Raw genomic sequence first — 18,623 nt, 5'->3', positions numbered from 1 at the left:
CAAATGCTCTAGAGTGTACCGTCTTTGTCAAAAGTAACCAGGCTGCACGGTTTACTTCTAGCTTGTATAGTGGAGCCCTTGTGGCTTTCCTAAAGGTCAAAAGATGTTGGTAGGTAAGAAGACCCCCAGTCCTTACCTTTAACGACCATTTCAGCTTCAGGGAAGCTGTAAGGGCTCCACTGTACGAGCTAGAGGCAAACCATGCAGCCTGGTTACTTTTGACAAAGACTACAATCGGCGGCTAGTCGGTGAAACTTGTCAAGGCGGGTAGCTGGGCTAAAAATGCAGGACGGAGCAGAGGTGTGGGCAGGGCAAGCGCAGGTCCTCCAAAGAGCTTTACTGAAAGGCAATTTCTTCGCGAGCAACGATTAGCGTGGGCGCTTTTACGCAAGCCAGAATAGCCAAGCCAGAAAGAGCTTTGGGTACACCGAGACACCTTAACTCTTCTCCATAAAGAAGCACAGAAGACACACCAACACACCTTTTACTGTGTCTTTTTTTTTGTATATTTCACAATGCCCGTAGTGTCACTATCGAAAGTTCATTTCTGCTAGTTTAGAATGTTTTGGAAAGTTACTTCGGTTATTAAAAGGCAGCTGCAGAGGTCTTAGACTTCAACTAGCTAAAAGGAGTCGGATACGTGAAACTTGCAGGCAAAGCATACAAAGACCTTTGGGGTCGCGTTTGAAATGGTAACTTAACCACCTATTAAAGTCCCGACGGCCTTCAAGCTTCTCCATAGCGCACAGTACCAAGTGGGAGGCGCATGATGACGTTATCTGCGGTACCGACACAATTCCAGCGAATGAACTCTTGCTTTGAAATAAGAAAACCAACGGCACCGAAGGCAAAGCCCGCCGAGCGTTGTTAGGCAGCATCCAAGGACGCACAGCAGTTGTTGACGGCATCGGAAATTCAAAATCCTACCGTCCGTGACGTCACACCGAGCTTCTCTGCACCCCCCCCGTGCTGTGACAAGAAGCCTAAAATTTAATACTTGATTATGTCGCCATTCCAAATGCTAGCGCACAAACTCTTTGCATGCTTTACCTACAGCCCATGTAGATATGAATCGCGGAATTCTCAGGAAGTGGTGCAGTTGCCCCTTAACCTTCCTGCGGACACCCAAGATGGCCACGATGTCGCGTCAAATATGGAATACTCACTGCCGCACACTCCCGTGAAATTCGGCCTCGTGAAGTATCCACCAGTTTTACAGCTCAGTGGCGCGACAAGCGTGAAGTCTCGATGTTAGGACAAGACATGGTTGGGGGCCCCTCCTGGAAAGCAGTTTCTGCTGCAGCAAGCAGGCGCACTACACGTCTGCGTAATGCGCGCCCGTCGTCGAATGTGAGCGCTCTGCAACAGCAGCAAGGCAGAGTTATGCTAATGCATTCGGTCGAGTGCTGCAAGCCTGGGAGCACTGCTGAGCCGCGCAGTGGCTGCTCTCGAGGTGACGCGGGTAATTCCGCTCCATAAATCTCCCCGTTTTGTTTGTCCTCTGTCTGGCTTGCTTTCACTCGGCAGCCGGTGGCAGAGACGGATGGTGCTTATGCATTCAAACCAATCAAACGGGTGCGTTCCCTGCAAGCACCCACGTTTCTGGGCGATTGGTAAAGGTCTGCCGTGTTTAACGGCTGCGTAGCGCGCGCTCGGTTCCCCATTCCGATTATGGTAACCCCGATCGCTCATAATTGCGTTCCGTCGCAGGCATGCAGCGGCTGCAGCGCCTTCCCGCGCCGCCTTAATTACACGCCTCACGGTCACGGAAACGAGCACTCGGCCAAGTTTCGCCGGACGGAAATGAAGGGCTTCTTCAATGACAAGTTCTTCACGGCTCATTTAGCATCCACTTCGGGCCCAGTGCGTCCCTTGTGAGAAAACGGAAACAAAAGGGGGCATTACAGCTCGTAGTGAAGTGGCAAAAGGCGAGAGTCGGGGCCGTGAGTCGGAGAGCACCCCGCCATACTTCGCTGCGGAGAAGGAGATGAGAGGCCGCGGTCCTCGCGACACTTGGTCGGCAGAAGCCCATTGAAAATCCTCCAGAAATGATACACGGAATGGGCGCAAAAGGCTCCAAAGCCAGGCACTCGGAGCTGCACAGAGAAGGTCTAAAGCAGCCTGCAAACACGACACGCGCCCGAGAAAGTCACCCTTGACCGTTGGTGGAAAAGCTGGGGCCTGCCTGTGAAGAAGCTGCTAAGAACGAGGCTCTCTCAGTCGCCGAATGGAGCAGTGACCGCATGGTGACGCATGCGGCCATACCTAATGACGCATAGCAGCATACGTGTTGCCTTTGCAAATAAATCTGGGGGTACTGGAAATTAATTAATAAACCAAAACTGCTCCTTGTGTTACGGAACACTTCCAGCAGATATCGCAAGATGAGCCTTCCAGGCGGAAAAATTTTGCTTTCGCAAAAGCAGCGTACTGATGGTTGGCATGTGACAGACTCCACTTCGACAAGGCGCCTGGAGGGAATTCCTAAACGAGTCCAGTTGTGTCAGTGCACCGTTCCTATAAGTCATATCGCGACGAATCCGCCAGAAACCACGCATCGGCTCCATGTCTGGAGGAGAATTAAAAGCCCTCAACGCATTCGCTAAGCGCCCGTTGCCGCAAGAAGCGATTCGGCTGCTACTCGCATCTCTCTGGCATCGCCGGGCACCGACTAGCGGAATAAACTCGCTCGCCTACCTTCGAGAGAGCGTGTGTGTGAAGGGAACTGCGCCGTGGTCATGGCCCGAGGCCGCATCGCAGTCGCCCGCAGCGCCCCCTCAATTATTGATGACCGCGTAATTTTCGCGTAACAAATGGTCACAAATGGCCTATTAGCGACGACCATTAGGCGACCGTTCCCAGTCGTCCGGCGCGACGCTCACGAGCCGAGGGTCGTTTTCGTCCGCGAACGTACTCTTCCGCCGCATTCGTAGTCGCGCATTTCCTTGCCCGTGGAACGCGCCAGCAAAGGACGAGCCATGCCAGCTGCGCTGGTGTGGGGAGGACGGAGGTGGCATACTCCCTGGCGGTGCGAGTCGCCAGAGGCTTGCGGAAAGGCGGACCAGGAGCTGCGAAGAATCGTGCTCGTTTCAGGCCGCCTGTCGCTCAAATCTCTTCTGTTGTCCAGGTCCACTATGTCCTGGTCCCTCACGTACGCCTCAGGTGTGAACTTCCACTTAATCCCCCCCCCCCCCCCCTTGCACCGTCAACCCTTAATCCACGGCGCGGTGCAGGTTTCTGCCTTATGTGCGACAGTTAATGTGCCTTTGCATCACCCCCCCCCCCCCCCCACACACACACACACACACACACACACACACTTCTACTACCACCGCAAAGAATGCAAAACAGCTGTAGTATAATCGCAGTAGTTGGTTGCAATAGTTACTATAAAGTGGATACTAAAAACCGGAAAGTGCACTGGCAGGCACCGCCCAGGCCGCCATCACTGCGTTCTGCTGACAGAGGAGCAAAAATAAGTGTAGGATGCAGAAAAGATTAGACGAGCAGCGCCGCCGACCATATTGAGAGTGTGTGTTCTCGCCTACATTTATCGCGACCTCGGGACCACACACATGCGGCACAGGGGAATGCAGATGGAAGGAAAACGCGCAATGGATTAGCGAAAATGAATTATGGCTGCTATGGTTTGCTGGCGCAGAGCTCTTCAAATATTTTTTTTTTTCGCGGAACTATGCCTGATCAAGCCATAAAATGAGTGGAAAACCGCATGATAATCATTGGACTATTGGCACTTACCCGTGCATTCATGTTTTCGCGCTGATACATCTTGCTTTGAGCTGTAAAATCTTGACGTCCGTTCCCATCAAGCAGTCGCAGGCCAGTTGGCTAAGCATCGTGACAAAGGCCGCTCTGCTCATGCACGCCTCTTCTCCCCATCCCCCCGGTTCCACTGGTTGAAAAATGAAATCGCAGCTCATACTGCGCATGCGCAGTTCATGCTATAGTGTCAGGCGCGTGCGGCAGATGGCGGCAGCTGTCAGGTGCGACATTAGACCAGTACTGTTTCGTCGGTATTTGCGTGTGTGTTTGCCGCTTCGCATTTCATAGTGGTGTTTTTATGTGTGTATCTATCCAGCCAGGGCACCTCTGGTAGGCGCCCGCCCGTTACAAAGGGAAGGCTACATCATCATCATCATCATCATCATCATCACACTAGCAACTTCGTAGGCGCAGCTGGCTAGTTCCTCGTGGTACCAGATCAGGCATGATCACGTTTGTTTTCAACAAGTAGCAGACGAATTTTGGCCACTCATTAGAGGGCGCCACATCTTGTGAAAAAGGCAGCACAGCTTCCATATTCTTGTCTTTGAAGTCTTCCACACTGCAGTTTGGGCACATGAAGTTACTCTAATCTCGCCAATTAACATGTCTCTAGTTCACTCCACCTGTTACCACACTGGTAAGCTTCAAACTAGGCGAACACCAAGCACAGATCGGTCCTCCCGTCCCTCCCCGCACTTTCCTTAATCACAAAATTTTAGCGATAGAACGGGCCAAATTTTCAGATTCCTTCTGTGTTTACAGATCTCTTAGGCTTAGCGAGTTGACGTCAGAAAGCACGGAGGTACAAACTACTCATCTCCACAATCAGGCTTGCGATTTTGTTCCCAAAACGGATGACAAAGAATTGGCAATCCGGTAACACACTCTTCTTAATTAAGAAGACACTTTTATTTGCGCGGACGTGAACAGTACACAAGGTAAAATTACATTTGCGAGAGTTTCCATTGCGGGTTCCGCCCGAAGTTCGAAGTCCCATTCGTCATGCGCAGCCAGGAATTTCTTTTAAGGAGATGCGCAGATTAATTCCCTGTATTGAAGTGGAGCGGGGGTTGAGCTGGATTCCGTGGGAGGGCCTGGCCTCGGACCTCCCCTTAGACACGTGCCTGATGCGCAGCACCGTGCTCATAATACATATGCGGATAGGGAAATGCGAGTCAAGGCGCGAAGATAGGAAGAATGCTGGAGAGGCTACTGTTTTCCTGCAGCCGCAAACGCCCTGCGTGCTACTGGCTACTGTAGTAGGATGCAGCTCCAGAACGCAGCGGTAAATACACCCCAAAGAAGCCCTGCAGCCAATGTCACTAAAAATATTCATGACGCCGCCGTCAATCCCGTTTCACGGAGGCGGCGATTGAAGGCCTCCAAGGCACTGCTCCGCTTCTTGCGAACTTCTGGCCTGCATGATAGACTATGACTTTAACGAACGTTGACTTTTCATAGTGACTTCAATTTTCTGCTACTCTCTTTTCTCTTTCATTTTTTTTATCCCCTCACCCCTTTCCGCGCGTGTAGGGTAGCAAACCGATTATTCTTCCGGTTAACCTCTCGGCCTTTCCTCTTCTTCCTTTTGCTCCTATTCATCATCATCATCAGCCTGACTACTCCCACTGCTGCGCAAATGCCTCTCCTATCTCCCTGCAATTAGCCGTGTCCATTGTCAGCTGCGGCCACCGTAATCCCGCAAACTCCTAAATCTCATCCGCCCACTTGACTCTCTGCCGCCCCCTACTACGCTTGCCTTCTCTTGGAATCCACTCCCTTACCCATAAGGAACAGCGGTTATCTTGCTTCGCGTTACATCACATGCCCTGTCCAAGCCCATTTCTTTCTACTGATTTCCACGACTAGGATGTCATTAAGGCCATTTTGTTCCCTCACTCCCTATGCCCGCTTCCGGTCTCCCGAAGTTACCCCTATCATTTTTTATTTCCATAGCTCGCTGCGTTGTCCTTAACACAAGCTGAACCCGTATCGTTAGCCTACACGTTTCTGCAGCATAGTGAAGTGCCGGTAAGATACAGCTGTTGTATACTTTTCTCTTGAGGTTTATCAGTAAACTGCCATTCATTATCTGAATTTGCCATATGCGCTGCAGCCCATTATCATTAATGCCAAAGCACTGTATGCCTGATCCGAAAGAAAATCTGTCACTGGAAGCCGTCCGCATGATGTGCACCCGCGAGAAGTGGTACTTCTCACGTGACCTCATTCGAACAAAAAGTTGGCCGGCGTTGGGGTTCAAACCCACGCCCAGCGCGTGCTATGTCCGCACGCTACGTATGTGCCACGAAGGGTCGTTGGTTCAAGTGTGTTAGAGAGGCACAAAGTTAAGGCGCTGTGGTGTGTACAACGGTAAAGTGCTCTGGGGATGTGTACTCACCACAGTGGTACTGATGTTAGACAACGGTGACTTGCAAAAAAAAAGTAGCTGACGTAATCCAAGGGACACGTGATAAATGTCACGAACAAGTCGTCACGACTGTGTGTCACGACTTTCTGCAAGTCGTTGCTGTCACGTGATAAATGTCACGTGACAGCAACGACTTGCAGAAAGTTGCGGATGGCATCCAGAGGTCACTTGATAAGTATCACATGAACGATGACTGCAAAAAGAAGTTGCTGACGTTCAAACGCAAACGCTTTCGCAGTTCTCCAGCGCAGAAGACTGCAGTGCTCTTTAAGTTTTTTTTTTTTTTCTAGTTATTTTCGTCTCACGATCTGGATGAACGGCTACTATCTGCCCTAAGTAAACGTATTCCCTTACTACTTCCAGCACCTCGCTACCAATTGTGAACTGCTGTTTCTTGCGAGGCTGTTGAACATTACTTTGGTTTTCTGAATGTTAATTTCCTAGTATTGTGGCCCTGTTAATGTATCGTTCGTCGAAGTTCAGCGAACTTTTTTCAATGTTCGAATATCGAAATCAATCGAATGGTTAACTGCGCTGGCCGCTCCTGTACCATGGGGATGATGTCGGGTTAGTGGGACTCTCGCGCGGCGTCAGAATAGACAAAATGTCTGCGAGAATAACGGTAAGGTAGCGCTGGCACTCCCGTTGAGCCTCTGGGGTCCCTCGCCTAAGCTTGTGCGCCACTTCCCCCGTGAAGCATCCTCAAACCTCCGCACGAAACAAGGAAGGCAGAGCCGCGATCTCGAATTCACGTCATCTCCTCGTGTTCACACAATCTTGAATGGAACGCGAGGCTGCTTTTAATTCTGCAACCGGCTCTTCCGTCCTCCTGCTGTTCGTGCCGTGGTCGGCGCAGCGCAATCAGAGAGCGCGCCCACCAGTGCGTGCACGCGGGGTAGCCGCAGGCTCGCCCATAGAGTGGCAGCGACCGCCATGTCCGGTTTGGATGATAGACGAGCCTGCACGCCGCTCTGCTTAACAGCGCTGGCTTTTAAACTGGGCCGGGAGGGGGAACCCTGCGCGGGCGATTCTATCTACGCGTGCCCTTTTATGTGTCGTGTAAGCGCCGTCGGCTGCAAACAGACGCGCAGCGAGAAGGACACACGCCCATCAACGACGCCGGCCTGGACCGCAACGACACCTGCGTTATCCGCGTCCAGTGCAAGCGCATTTGCGTGAGACCAGGAAGCGGCTCTTCGCACGCGCCCAAGCTCTTAACGGTTCGGCCGGCTACCACGCGGCCTGTGGGGATTTACTATCCCCACCATCTATGTCCAATCTGGTTCTCAGAAAAGCAGACGTAGTTCGATGCGTCAAAGATATAATTTTGACTGAAGCGGTCACTGCGTGGTTGTATTCTTGCTATAGGTATACTGCTCGCGTTCAGTGAGGCACTGCATCTGGACACCGCGGTGTGCGAGAGGCGTTAATTTTTATTAATTACTGTGCACGTGTGTACGAATGAGACCTTGTGCATAACTATATGTACTATTATCACAAGCCCTTTTTTTCTGTGTTTCGTCTCCTATATTCTACCCTGCCCCTTTTATTCCCGCCGGCCCCAGCTCAGTTGTCATGCCCGGCAACGGCTATCGTATCATTTATTCCTGTGTTTTTTAAATGTTTTTGCCGTAAATTCTTGGGCTTACTGTTCCGGAGCGAAACATGGGCTATAACGTTCGGCGTGGAAGAGTGTTCCGGATAAATTTCGTATAGCTGGCGTTCCGTAACGTGCGCTGACATCGCACAGCACATGGGCGCATTTTTCATTTTTTCTCCTTGGTAACGCGGCCAGGATTGAACCCGAGTCCTCCGAGGGCCCTACCACTGAGCCATTGCGGCGAGTGCATTTTTTTTTAATAGAACCACTACCGCCACTACCGTGTCGGACACTGCAGGCTCGTCTTCATTAGGACCACGGTGTAGGACTCATCTAGCAGCATAGTGCCGAAATTATGGTTTCCCACAAAGTAATCTTCGTGAAACCAAGGCACTTGAGTCTTAGCAAAATGGTCGCCGGCTTATGCGCGGATCACACGACCACGTCCCAAGCGGGCTGTCTTCAGCTGGACATTTGGCGGAACTTGGCTCTTCCCTCATTCAAGTCATAAAGCGTAATGGGCGCCAAGCGCGCGCCCCGAGGCGAAGAAGAATTCGCCGCTGCCGGTGGCGTCCGCGTGTACAGCCGCCTTGAAATAAGCTCTCTGTCGGAGTGGCTGAAAAGCGAAGCACGCGCCAGGAATGACGTAAACAATAATTAAAATAATCCCGTTCATCTCAGAACATTAGAAAGTCTGTGCTAATCAGGCACGCTAGTGCCCAGACTTTTTCACCTCGCGGGACATAACGCAAAGAAGGGAAAGAACCACATTGCGCCTTCCATGAAGGTGCACTGCTAGCGAAACCAAGGGCTCAAGATGGGCTTCTCCGGCCATAGCAGGCCAAGCTCGTTCTCTTAGCGAGTAGAGATGGCAGTCAGGTACGACAGGACAGGACTGGGGATGAGGGAGCGAACTGTAATGAGAGTAAGAACCGACAAGACAGTGCAAAAAAGAAAGTGTTCGAAATCGGCGTAGAGTATAAATAAAGTCTCGCTGGTATAATGAGTATAATTTTGCTATATTCAAAAGGTTACATAATAGACCAGTTGTACCATAAGCCGAGCGGTGCCCAAAAGTTTAGTTCCCTGACTAGTGAACAAAGAATCTCACCTATACATCGAGCCCAAATGAAAGCGCAAAAGCAGAAAAATAGCCACGCAGTGAAGAGAAATAAATGGAAACGGTGTTTCAGTGTCACATTAAGGAGCGATCACCGCACTTTCGAAGTGGTAATTGCCAGCCTCGAACCCAAACTATTCGCATTTTAGACTTTTGAAACATTCAGGTGGGGTGTCATTCGTCTCCGATAGATAGTAGGCTGAAATTAATAAGGCTGCAATTCCTGCGTGTAATGCTCCTGCATGCTTGTGTGTGTCTGAGACCAACCAGCTGCAATGCCCGCATACTGTACGGTTGTCTTCCCCGGCGTTCACGGAAGTTCGGTGAATCGCTCAGTGGTGGACGCATCGAGGAATCAGTAGTTCAGCCAGTCCACCGCGATTACCTTGAGGGCAGTGAGCGCCTTGCGCCAGGGCACCTGGCGGTCACCAACCTATGACTCCTCGTGGCGTCACGGTAGTTGTGGAAATGGCCAGGGCTTCTGTTCTTCTTTCTTTTTTTACGCCATAAGCAATGCGTAGAGGTTGTACTCTTCGGTTTCTAATTCGCCGGACTTAATTATGATATCAGAGCGGAGTTCTCAGTTTTTCCTTCGAATATAATTTCCTACAGATTAAGTACAGCTTTCTTTTTTTTTTTTTTTTGGGGGGGGGGGGGGGGGTATTATGCTGCGTTACTGAGCAGGCAAAAGCCTTTTAGAAGAGAAGTAATCAAAACATAAAAGATCGTCAGTTACCGGCGAAACATTTAGAACTGCGATTGCAGAAGATTTCATCGCAATAAATCTATAACGGAAGTTAAATGATACGCCTGTTAGACAAAAGTGAATGGAAGCTGATTTCTAAAAAATGGGTTGCCGTCATATCACTGGGTTGCTGCATAGATCGAGCAACAGGGTCGGGCATCACGTGGCAGGCCTGTTGACGGCACCAATGCCGCTTGACGGTCGTGGTATACCCAGAAATGACACTTTTTCAAAGCGCTCAAGCATGGATTCAAGTGTCTCTGGATGCCGTGGAGAAACCTGCTTAACGAAGTATGCGCCCTGAGAGGAAGGGACAGTGTAACGGCTATGCGCTAGCAGGCAACGTTTGCGCGTCGACAATGTGCATCTATAGCGCCCGGCGACGCTATAAAGAGCAGGCGCTGAGATCGGCGTTACCAGCGCGTGATAGAGGAAAATAAAGATGGACAGCGCGTGCTCGGCGCGCACGCACGGCACGGGCTGTTCGGAACTAGAAGCCTGCCATGCTGGTCATCTTGCTCTGGTGCTCCGCTGCGACCCCGCAAATCTTCAACAGTGGTGACCCGGCATCCTCCCAGCCTGCAGAGGCGCGTAAGGCAGCGGAGCAAAAGCTCAGTACGCGCAACTGCGTTACCAAATCCAACGTTACACCATCTTGGCTTCCACAGTTGGCTAGCTTTTTCCTTTGAGCATAGCTATGCTAGACAACCAGCTAGATGCGGTGTGCATGCCGAGGATAGTGACCTTTATCGGTTAAAAACTGAATTTCCAAAATTTATTTCGGCGTACTTTTACCGCTTTTTATTTTTGGTTTAGTCCAAAGTCCAACCCCCTAGCATATACCCAAGGCCGTGAGCAGATTAAGGTTATAGTAAATTTTGTTTTACTGCCGAGACCTCTCGAAATGAAGAGAACCTTGCGTTGGTTGAAGAAGGGCTACCGGTGCGAACTGTTCATCATAAAAGGAAAATAGTGCGCAGGAACTTGAGTGCGTAAAAGTGTAGAAAACACTGTGTCGCACAGGAAATCACTGTGTAACAGAGGAAAACGATGGGCCTGCCTTCAGTATCCGCTACGTCATCTCCATCAAGGGCTTTCTCGAAATTACAGCGCGTTTACTTGCGCTCTGTCTTCGTTTATTGGCGTGATCGTTCAGAAGAAACCCGGTGTGAGCATCGGCTCTTGTGCGGCATCTTGTCACGTTTTCCCTTGTTAAGGCGAGGTCAGTAGGCACAGTGGAGTGAACACGCATGTATTACACAGCTTGTCGACGATTACCTGGTTACTGGAAGCGGTTTTAGAATTTCATGAGTTTAAGGTTGCCGAATGTGCGAAATGTGCTGGTAAAGCCTGCGAAATCGTTTTGCTCTAGCATTGGAAATGGCGGCGTAATCGCCGAATAAAGTCGTCGTCGGCGTTCAGGCTTTTCTGAAGTGCACAGCAACGGGCAGAGGCCCCGATAATGACGTCACGTATGACGGCACTACGTTTCCAGCGAAGAAAGGGTTATTTCATGGAAGAAAACCGACGCCATCGAATGTGAAGCTCACAATGCATTGTTTGGCGCCATCTCACAACGCACAGCAGCATGCAGGCGTATGCAGCAGGCATCTGAAGTTTCGGCGATAATGACGTCACTGCCGAGTTTCCTCGCACTCCTCCAACGTAGTGAGGAGAAGCCTGAACATCGCCGCGGTTTTAATCGACGATTATGTCACCATTTTAAATGCTAGTGCAAAAATACGTTGCATGGTTTATCTACAAGCTTGGTAGATTCGAATTCTTGAATAACCTCGAATTCTCAAAAAACCGTTTCAGCTTCCCTTTAAGATGACGTCTTGGGGGTTTTTGAGGAAAGTGAGCCTGTCCTTCATGCTGGAGCTTCCTCCAGGCAACACCCTCCACCTCAGGCTGCGGTTTCTTCACAGCCACGTGTGCCTTCACGTGTGTCTTTAAAGCCAAGGCCTGCTAATTCCGCAATCGACTGCCGGACGAGACTAGCATGTTTACGGGCGCCGAATTCGTAGCCTTGTTCTCCCCGCGTAGAGCACATTTCCCCAAACCAGGAACGCAGGGTTCCCTCTCTCTGTCCTGGCCTCGGTGAGCGAAGGAAGAGGCCGGTCTACAGCCCCGCGTATGTCCACAGCGTAGGATAGAAAAAGGTTGGGTCGCGGTGCGGTGCACGAACATTTTTCCTCTCCTGGCACGGCGGCTGAATATCCAGGCATTTTAAGCGCGTCATTCAATACAATCTTCAATCCGGTCAAAATTTACGCGTCGACAACAAAAAATTTACAGCAGGACCAAGTCTCTTAAATGCCTTTCCGTACGCCTTTCAGAAAGGCATTACCACCGAGCGCCTTGCATACACGAAATCCAGAACCGCTAAATATAGCCAAACAAACACGTCTTTGTCTTAGGTATCAAGTCGAAAACAGACAAGAGCATGGCCTTTCATAGCGCACAGCTTTCAGTCGCGGTTCACTTGAATGCACGTAGCGAGGTCACGACCCTGTTCTTCTTTCCATCTCAAAGTAAAGATAATAATAGTTGGTTTTTGAGGAAGGGAAATGGCGCATGCATCTGTCTCACATATCTCGGCGGACACCTGAACCGCGCTGTAAGGGAAGGGAGGAAGGTGGGAGTGACAGAAGAAAGAGAGAAAGAGGTGCCGTAGTGGAGGAGATCTCCGGAATAATTTCGACCACCTGGGGATCTTTAACGTGCACTGACATCGCATAGCACACGGGCGCCTCTTGCGTTCCGCCTCCATCGAAACGCGGCCGCCGCGGTCGGGTTCTAACCCGGGTACTGCGGCTCGGTAGACGGGCGCCTTACCACTGAGCCACCGCGGCGGGCCAAAGTAAAGATGGCCTCGGCGTTTTTTTCGGAGAAAGAAATGACGCGCAAAATTGACGGGCCCGAAAGTATTTGAAGGGGTGCTTCCCGAAGGGACGGTTGTCCGGGCAGGCCGGTGCCTCGACAACGGTCCTCTTCTGGGCGCGGCGCGTGGTGGTGACGCGTTCCCTTCTCGCGACAGGAGGAAGAGCGGGCAAGGAGGAGCCGCCAGGCAGCAGCCGCAGGAGAGCAGGCGCCCAGCAGCAGCAGCAGCGGCAGCGGCCCGGTGGCCCGCGAAACGCGCCGCGGAGGAGCCCTAGAGGCAGGCAGCATTCCTTTGGGCCGGCCACCGACGGCCAGCTCCGGCCCGGCTGCGGCGCGGGCCGCTTGTCCGGAGACCGGCGAGGAGCGGCCGGGAGCTGATCGCCGATCTGGCCTGCGAAGCCAGTGGGACGGCGATAAAGGCGACCAGATATAGCGGGCTGCCTGGTTCGTCGACGGCTGCGAGATCGTCGGAAGCGGCTGTTCGGAAAGTGCGATCTCCATCCCTCGGTGATCGATGGTGTGTGACGTGGTGCTCGCGAAGCAGCGTTTACAGCTGTGACCTGGAGAAGACAGCCCAGCCAGGTTCATATCGGGCTCAGTCAGCGGGCTTCGCTTCTTCCAACTCTGTCTTTTGTGTTTTGTGCGTTCTCATCCGGTGAGCTTCGTGCGAGAAGTGCCCGTTTCGCTCGCTGTGTCTTCGGCCATTATTACCGCAGCGAGGACAAGAAAGCGTGTGAAGCTGAAGACCAACATTGCGCGGCGCAAGTTCTCTAAGTCGACGACTTCAGGGTGCTCGCTTTGCAGGAACCTTTTGGTGCAATGCGGTAAAGAGGCCGACATCTTTTTACACTTCCCAGCAAGTGACCTTTATCATAGATGCTGTCAACTGCCGGTTTTACACTTGCTCACGTGACAATCTCGAAGCAGTGAGAAGCTAATCAAGCTACGGATCAAAAGCTATCCTACTAACACACCTTTTTTTCCCCCTTAACGAACGTTTATGGGTAATACGCTGTTAGAGCAGTTCATGTGCGCACGTCCTCTGGCCAGTGGGACAGACGGAAAAGTTTGGCCCGCACTGACAGTCGCTTAAAGCGAACAAATGAAATGGCATTCGAAACAAGTCCGACCGCAACTTATCAGCATCTCTAGGCTCATCTCAACTAGTTTAAAGCAGGGCAAAATAACGTCGCGAAAGCGCGTTCAAGGGTAAACCGAAGAGCGCAGTACGAACTCTCAATAGACCACAAGCTCAGAACCGCTGCACAACTGGGAACGATTCCCCAGCGTCGTTGTTTCCCGAACACCGCAAGTTGGCGAGAAACCTCGCTATCGATCCAAGCAAGACGACGTCGTAGCGCGAGCATCGTCAGCGCCTCGGCGGGGTGCGCACGGTGAGTTTCCGGACACAGCGACAACACGCGGTCGACCGAGCTCTCTGACGACGTCGACGAGAGAGCGACGACCGCCCCATGGATGCGGCCGACAGTGCTTGAGTTCGAGTGCCTGACGTCATGACGACCGCCAAGGGACCGCCCAAGATGGATGACTTGCTCCAGAAACTACGCCGCAGCATCGTAAGTCCCGTCGACAAGCTTCATTATTTATTTCTTTTTCCATGTTCTCCGCTTCCTCAAGTGTATATACATGTACTGGTTTCGCTGTCATTTTTATAGAGCAGCTACCAGGCCTCGCGCTATTTTGCTTAGAGAGGACTTTTTTTCGCTACCCCCGGAAGAGTCGCTGCTTGTTTGTTTCAAAGCAGTGCTGAGAAGATTACTTTCGAATGCGAACTAAGCACGCGTGCCTAGAGGGAGAAGCGGTTCATTTTTATTTTGTATTATCGTTTTAGTGTGGTCGGTAAGGCCGCCTTTTATTTTGTACAAAATGCCGCTGTACTGCTGCAGTAAGATAAAACGGTAATACGTTTCTCAATGGAAACAAAGAGAGAACCTGTTTAACAAAACACACGCATTGTTTCTTTGTTTGCTTTCTTGGCTGAATGCGATCTTAGTTGCTATTCTTATAAAAGAGGTCGACGGGCAGTAGTGAAGTTAAATCCTCAGGCTCCTCTCCGAAATGTTATACATATTTCCCATTTATCATGAAATGAGCGCCAGGAAAAAAGAAGTCGATATTTTCTTCTGATATGTCAGGCGTACGGAAGGTGTAGAAAGGTGTGCCATATTCACATGATTTCAAATTTTCTTATAATCAGTCGTTTACGAAATATTCGGCTGGAGACAGAAAAAGGACTCCTTTCTGATTTCTCCAACCATTCCTGTGCTCGCTCTCCATTTGTGCAGTTACTATCGATAGCGACAGGGTGTAGCAGACTGAAGGCGCAGATCGAGATGTCCAGGCCTATAGTCAGCCTATAGCCAATGGCGTTGACTGATTCTCATGACGTAGTAGTTAATCCCGCTGCATGGAAGGCCTCCTTTGATTGCCACTTGCCGCTTCGTTCTTAAATTTTATCTGACTAATATATTTCGGACAGCAGTGTAAATGGTCGAATTGCGAAAACGGTAACGCGGGGGAGTACATGAATTTCGAGTAATATAAGGCGGTCACGAAAATGGTTTTTTACATTTGTTACGAAAAAAAAATGATGAAACAGCAGCACACAGCGTTCCACGGAAGGCGGATGTACGCGTAAATGGAAGTTACTACCACCCTCTTCAGCAAGCGGCTTTAAGCTGTTTCTCTTTTCTTTTTTAGCTTTTCGTGACAACAACGTCATAGATTTCGGTTAAGATCCTCACTGCGGTGAATGTGTGCGTAAGGTTTCATGCTGTAACTAAAATTGCTTAAGAAGTGGACTTTTTATGTCAGTTCTTTTTTTAATGATCAGCTCTTTCACGCGCTGCAATGCGCTTGATGCGATGCAGGGCAAAATTTGTTAAGAGGGCGGTGCACCGCTTTGTTCAAGGCTGTAAGACATTATTAGTTCATGCACCCTGAATGTTTCAGTTTGCTCTCTTGCTTGCTCTGTTTATGTCTTTTTTTTTTGTGCGGCTTGATTCAAAGTGGATTCGTCTAGGAAAGCTTCACCGCAAACCAAGTTTTACATTCGCTTTGTGGAATAACTCTTGTGCTAGCTTTTTACATCGAAGACGAAGGTTGGTACTGATGCCAGGAAGACAAACAATTTCAGGGCACGATTAAAAAGTTGTCTCGAAAATTCTTTCAGAACAGGCAGCGGTATTGGATTGCTCAAAAGGCCCGCATCCTCACCGTCGCCATCAGTCTGGCTTTGCCGCGCACGGCAGCTTCGTTTCGCCACTGCGGGGACGCAAAGCCAAGACAACGGCATCGCTGTTTGCACTTAAGGCCCCTTTAAACGCGGGTCCACGGTGCGCTCCTAATGACGACTCGCGCATTAAAGCGAGGATCTACCGTGAGAGATGCAACATCACTGCAACGACAAAACAAAAAGTAAAGTGTACGGAACACAGATTGCAGCTCAGCTGTAGCAAACGCATGCAACAAATCTGCTGCAAAAAAAGAAGGCACGGGTAAGAAAATGATTAAAAGAGAAAAGGATTGCCGGCATTCCGGCAACGGCGTCTCTAGCGCCGCCCTGGCCCTCCTCCGGTCCGGTCCTCGAGAGGACGGCAGCGACCTCGCCCAAAACACGGCGACCTGTCCGGCGGCAGGAGGAGGAGGGGGCATCCCTCCTCGCCCTTTTCTTTCTGGTCGTAGCAGCGCGCAAAATGCAGAAAGCCAAAACCGCACCGGAATGGCCTCTCAGTAAAGAGAAGGAATTTTCTGGCCGCCGTCTAATGACAGACATAAACCCGCAGCGCCAAAACTGCTGACTGGCGAGCACTCCTCCATCCCCTCCGCAGTGCGACCGCCAATTTGGACGCGACGTCGTCGAGTCGTCGCGCACGCATTCCTTTCTCCCTGCGCACGCATGGGGCGCTCCTCGAAAGGCTGCCCACAAACCAGGCCGCTCTTTTTCGCGGGCGCCTGTTTTTCTCTCGATAAGGAAAACGATAGAAAGGCAACGAAACATGCGACGACCAAGGCAGCAGTCGCTACGAAAACCATAGGTCGGCACACTCACTCATGAGTGCACTCATATCGCCTCACTCACGTCTGCGAGTGCGAGTGTGAGTCGCGATGAGTGTGAGTGCGAGTGAGTGGATATGAGTGTGAGTAGAGGTCAGTGGTGAGTGGACATGAGTGATGAGTGGATGGGAGTGGACATGAGGGGAATGAGTGGTTGTGAGTGGATGTTGTGGTGGGTAGACGCGTTAGCGAAGTTGGTCGCGTGTTTTTCGCGACGACGGTAGTCACTTATCTAATTTAATGTTGTTGACAGCTGAGGGAAGCAAATATTCAATACTGAGGGCGCTCGAGTTGGCATAAGGCATCATGTCGGTGTCTTTGGACAACCGAAGCAGAGGATTCCGCTGGCGCGGGAACGCAAGCTTTCATTGCTTTTGTAGTTCACTGTTGCCATGGGCGCAGGCCCTTCGCGGGTTCCATCAGCCTTTATGAGTTCTGTCAGGTCATTTGATCGAATTTCACATTGCCAGGGCTGAAAATGTAGATATGTGTCTCTTGTCACTCTTCCCACACGGCTCGAGGTCATATACGCTGAGTTACAATGCTTGCTGCTGAAACACCAACTGTCCGCTTAACGGCAATAACTACCGTAAGGTGGGATCTCACTCCCTCCTCTGGGGAGAGGAAGAGGGCGAGCCGTGTTTTGATTCGTTCTCATCCAGTGACTGTAGCTCATTTCCTTAATCCAAAGGCCAGGTAATTCGCGAACAGACAAGTGGAGAGATTCGGGCGTCTACAGCGTAGAGCCGAGTGCTCTACACACCAGGAAAGCAAAAACCGCAGTGATCAAATGACGGAGGAAGGGAACGTAATAACGTGCAGACTTAGGTATGTGAAGTTTGCTAATGTAAAATGCATGGCACCAGAAATCAGTCCTCGCTTGTATTGCAGTTATCATACGGACTTAGGTATGTGAAGTGTGCTATAACGTAAAATGCATGACACCAGAATCGGTCGTCGCTTGTATTGCAGTTATCATATACCTAAAAGGAGAAAATGGTTCCCGGGAAAAGGTTTTCCGGAGAAAATCATTCTGCGAGTCATACTCGCCGTCAACGGGCTTTTTTCGATGACGCATGGATGAGTCCAATGTTTTTAGTCTAATACTGATTTCACGTTGCTGTCAAGGCGCAGTGGCAGAATTAATGCATTGACCGCGTCTTCTTATGTTGGACAACGTGGTAGCGGTTCGGGTTAGTTGGTGGTGACACATGGTAACGGCAACACTGCGTGAAATGACCTGCACATTCAGCGCTCGTTGTCTTGGTGCTCGCGCGTTGTGCAACCATTAGCATGCTGGGCAGCGTGCGTAAACATTCCTGTCAATAATAAAGAAAGCAATGAGGTTGTTATCCCAAGCGTGGAGGTGAATTTTTGGACTGAACGAGCGTATCCTTGGAAAATGTCATCAATAAAGCTGCTGAGCAGACAAAAGACAAATATGCCGCCTGAGCAAAGGCCCTATTGAGGAGGTAAGAAATACGGTTAACAGCAGGTGGTATGCAGCACTAAAATAGCAGTGCCACACGAAATTCGCTGCTCTAACGCTCCGATTGCAAAGGCGAAATGTGTCGATGACCATACATCGTAGAGACACACCCCACTCTTCGAAGGGCGGCTAAAGTGTAGTCGCTAGAAATCCTTTTGAAATGATAGCAACCGCTTCTCGTGACGCTTCTTCTCGAGCAGCAACCGAGAAATCAGTCAGCATCGGCAGTGAAGACACCTTGCAAATGATGAGCGTCTCTATGCGCATTGCCTCCTTAAAAAAAAAGTACAGCAGGCACCTTAGTTTTTGCCGTTCACGACGAGCGTCAGCGTGCAAGCGCTCCCGAAGTCGGTGGCGCAGGAAAAGGAGTGGTGACCGCTGCAGCGGGTACGCGCGAGCTCCCCGTCTATTACGCGCCACGGGATGTCATCGTCTTCGGAAGGGGCTGTGCGGAGTGAGTGCGACACACGCTGTGTTTAGCGCGCCAAGGAA

General features: G+C 50.7%; 1 protein-coding gene across 1 annotated transcript in view; it reads left to right on the top strand.

Annotated features, from left to right (window-relative positions):
* The window catches only part of LOC149359214 (uncharacterized), a 188,734-nt gene that overhangs the window by 23,640 nt on the left and 146,471 nt on the right, over positions 1-18,623 (top strand). Inside the window, exon 2 of the mRNA XM_089571488.1 lies at positions 12,723-14,142. Within this exon, the coding sequence (XP_089427614.1) occupies positions 14,080-14,142 (63 nt within the window). The 5' untranslated portion in view covers positions 12,723-14,079. The remainder of the gene's footprint in view (positions 1-12,722; positions 14,143-18,623) is intronic.

The sequence above is a fragment of the Amblyomma mixtum genome, chromosome 2 (genome assembly GCF_055824585.1).
Source record: "Amblyomma mixtum isolate Tamu chromosome 2, ASM5582458v1, whole genome shotgun sequence".
Lineage (NCBI taxonomy): Eukaryota > Metazoa > Arthropoda > Arachnida > Ixodida > Ixodidae > Amblyomma > Amblyomma mixtum.
Note: the sequence above shows the minus strand (reverse complement) of the source record. Positions and strands in the feature narration are given on the sequence as shown.